General features: G+C 35.9%; 1 protein-coding gene across 1 annotated transcript in view; it reads left to right on the top strand.

The window, feature by feature from the left end:
- The first annotated feature begins 2200 nt into the window (after nucleotides 1-2200).
- The window catches only part of LOC107745301 (myosin regulatory light chain 2, smooth muscle minor isoform-like), a 2855-nt gene continuing 1908 nt past the window's right edge, over nucleotides 2201-3147 (top strand). The window contains exon 1 of the mRNA XM_016559161.1: nucleotides 2201-2440. Within this exon, the coding sequence (XP_016414647.1) occupies nucleotides 2254-2440 (187 nt within the window). The 5' untranslated portion in view covers nucleotides 2201-2253. The remainder of the gene's footprint in view (nucleotides 2441-3147) is intronic.

The following is a 3147-nucleotide window of genomic DNA, read 5'->3' as shown; positions in this document are numbered from 1 at the left end:
AAAGCCGCTAAAAGGGTCTGAACGTTGCTAAATCTAGTGCTAAAGTCGCGCTCGTGTGTGTGTGTGAGACGCGGGAGCTGATGGCAGCGGGCGGTGGAAAGTGGAAAACTTGTTTTCCCTTTAAATTAAGTTGATTTTACTGAGCCTACCGGCAGATATTTGTTCTTTTTTTGATATTAACTCATTTCATGTTGATCAGTTTCACAGAAAACAAGACTTCGTTCTTATCATAAGTCAATTTGCGTCTCAAATAAATGTGTCTTGATTTAAGAATCTTTAGATGTTTGAACTGGAAAATAAGACACAAACTTGCATTTTTCGATCAGAATGTACAGTTAAGGTTTTGTCCATATATTAGTTGTTGCTTTTTTATTTTTGTAAAATGAATTAAAAGTAATGTAGATCTTTTGGAAGTTTTTATTTTGTAATACAACTCATTTTCTGCTCCCTAGACATTTACATTTAGAGAATACAGTGACGTATTGTGTGTTCCCTTCAATTTATTCCTTACATTTCTTTACATGTTCTTTAAAAACAATGTACCTTTGTAAAACCTGCAGATACCTAGTTTTGCAGAAGACATTGTAGATGTTTCATTTCATTTTGCTTGGTGCTTGTTTTTTTTTTTTAATGCACAATTTAATCTTTTTATAATTAGCTTTCGAGCTCATTTTTGGGCTTGTTTGTGATGTCTTTTTTTTTTTTTTTAAGCTTGTAGGTAAAACCAAATACAGCCAAAATGTCGAGCAAATGTCGCACCAAGGGAAAGATCACCAAGAAGCGCCCTCAGCGGGCAACCTCCAATGTCTTCGCTATGTTCGATCAGTCACAGATTCAGGAGTTTAAGGAAGCCTTCAACATGATCGACCAGAACCGCGACGGCTTCATTGATAAGGAGGATCTTCATGACATGCTTGCTTCTCTTGGTAACAGTCGTCGCGTCCAGTGTACTAGACAGACTTTAGCTGTTGCGGCGCAGACACGGTGTTACTCACCTATCGAGAAGAAACAAAGCAACCTCGGCGTCCGATCGCAGGCCTTCCGCTCCTTGAGTTCTCTCCAGCGCTGGAAAGCTGATCCGATATTTACACGGGTCCTACTTCTTGCCTTAAGCCTTCGTTTGTTCTGCAGACGTTTTCCTCTTTTGTTTTTTATCCGCCATCTCTATCTTTCTGTCGCTTGGCTCGGACTGAACGCTCTCTCCTCCACATCATGAGTAGACACGCCCCTTACTGCTGATTGGCTACAAGTTTGTTTTGCTATTCGTCCCGAATCAGTTTTCTAAAGCGTTTTTGAAAAATCGCTTACCCCACCTTTAATTCCCCCTTTCACAAATTAAGGCCTTAGAAAAAAATCTTAAATTGGAGCAGAATGTCTTCAATTCATTTCATCAAGTCGTTGCATACACGTTGCATTAAATGTTGCATACAATGCAAAAATGAACATCTTCCTAGGTGTTTTTTTTCCCCATGTATTCCAATACAAATGTCTAAACATCATTAAATCAAGATAAAGTTACTTGAGATGCAAAATGAAGATAGTCAAAGTCTTGTTTTGAGACATTGAAGTGAGTTTATGCTTAAAACAGGAACACATATTTGTCAAAGGGGTGTGAAAACTTGTTTCCCCTTTGAATTAAATAGATTTTACTGAGCCTATTGGCAGATACTTGTTCTTTTTTTAATATTAACTCAATTCACGTTGATCAGTTTAAAAGAAAACGAGACTATAAGTAAATTTGCTTCTGAAGTAAATGTTTTGATTTAAGACTCTTTAGATGTTTGAATTGGAAAATAAGAAATACTGAGCGAAGGACAGCACTTTTTGCATTTATTAGATCAGAATGTACAGTAAAGTTTATTGTAAAATGAGTTAAAAGTAATGCAGTAGATATTTTTTTGAAGTTGTATTTTCTCATGTACAACTCAATTTGTGATCCGTAGACGTTTACATTTAGTGAACTTACTGTAGTGACATATTGTGTTCCCTTCGACTTATTCCTTACATTTTCTTTACATGCTCTTAATAAAAATGTACCTTCAGGAAAACCTGCAGATACCTAGTTTTGCAGAACCACTAAGACATTGTCGATGTCTTTTCATTTTGCTCGGTGCACAAAAAGAATGCACAAAGTTTTTGAGCTGAAGAATAGTAAGCTGTTTATTTTTGGCAAGTGAATCTGTAAGTGTCTGGGCTTGTTTCTGATGTGTCTTTTGTTTTCCCAGCTTGTAGGTAAAGCCAAATACAGCCAAAATGTCGAGCAAATGTCGCACCAAGGGAAAGATCACCAAGAAACGCCCTCAGCGGGCAACCTCCAATGTCTTCGCTATGTTCGATCAGTCGCAGATTCAGGAGTTTAAGGAAGCGTTCAACATGATCGACCAGAACCGCGACGGCTTCATTGATAAGGAGGATCTTCATGACATGCTTGCTTCTCTTGGTAACAGTCTGTTTTCATTAAAGTCCCCTGATGGATTAAAAATCTTGCTTTCATTTTGCATTTCATTGTTTTCAATTTAATCATACTTTCTCCCGAGTCCATAATGCAGACAGGAGAAGATTGCAATTCCACTTTTGATGTTATACACCTCTTACTTTTAAAATATGTTATAGCTCTTTTGGTGATTGTTGTAAAACATTGTACAAAACATTACTAACAAAATGCGCATGACAATCGCATTCGATTAATCGTGCAGCCCTACGTCTAATGCATGTTTGTATAAGAGGTGTTAATATGTTCATATTATATGTTAGTGTGTGAATCTGATTGAGCAGTTTTAACTTCCATCAGTATGTCGTTTTTTTTCATGTTGTGTACATGCCACTATATCTGGTTGTTTTCGTGATACTAATATTTCAGTTTTTGATGCCAATGCCAGTAAAATTTCTTGATACCAAGAAAATTGGCTATTAAACACAGTTTATTTTACAACTGTGCTATTAAATGCACTTTTATTTAAAAAAAAGTTGTTTATATAAATATTCGATTAATAAAATGGCATGTAGCCTGTACTAGGTTCTTCTATTAATTAGTCAACAATAAAATAAAGAACAAGGAAATAAATGACAAGCACTTAAATAAAAACAACAAAACAAGTACTGTTTTACTTAATTTGTATTCTGGAGTCTTCCAGCTATCTAATATTC

The sequence above is a fragment of the Sinocyclocheilus rhinocerous genome, unplaced genomic scaffold (genome assembly GCF_001515625.1).
Source record: "Sinocyclocheilus rhinocerous isolate Xijiao unplaced genomic scaffold, SAMN03320098_v1.1 scaffold1399, whole genome shotgun sequence".
Classification (NCBI taxonomy): Eukaryota; Metazoa; Chordata; class Actinopteri; order Cypriniformes; family Cyprinidae; genus Sinocyclocheilus; species Sinocyclocheilus rhinocerous.
Note: the sequence above shows the minus strand (reverse complement) of the source record. Positions and strands in the feature narration are given on the sequence as shown.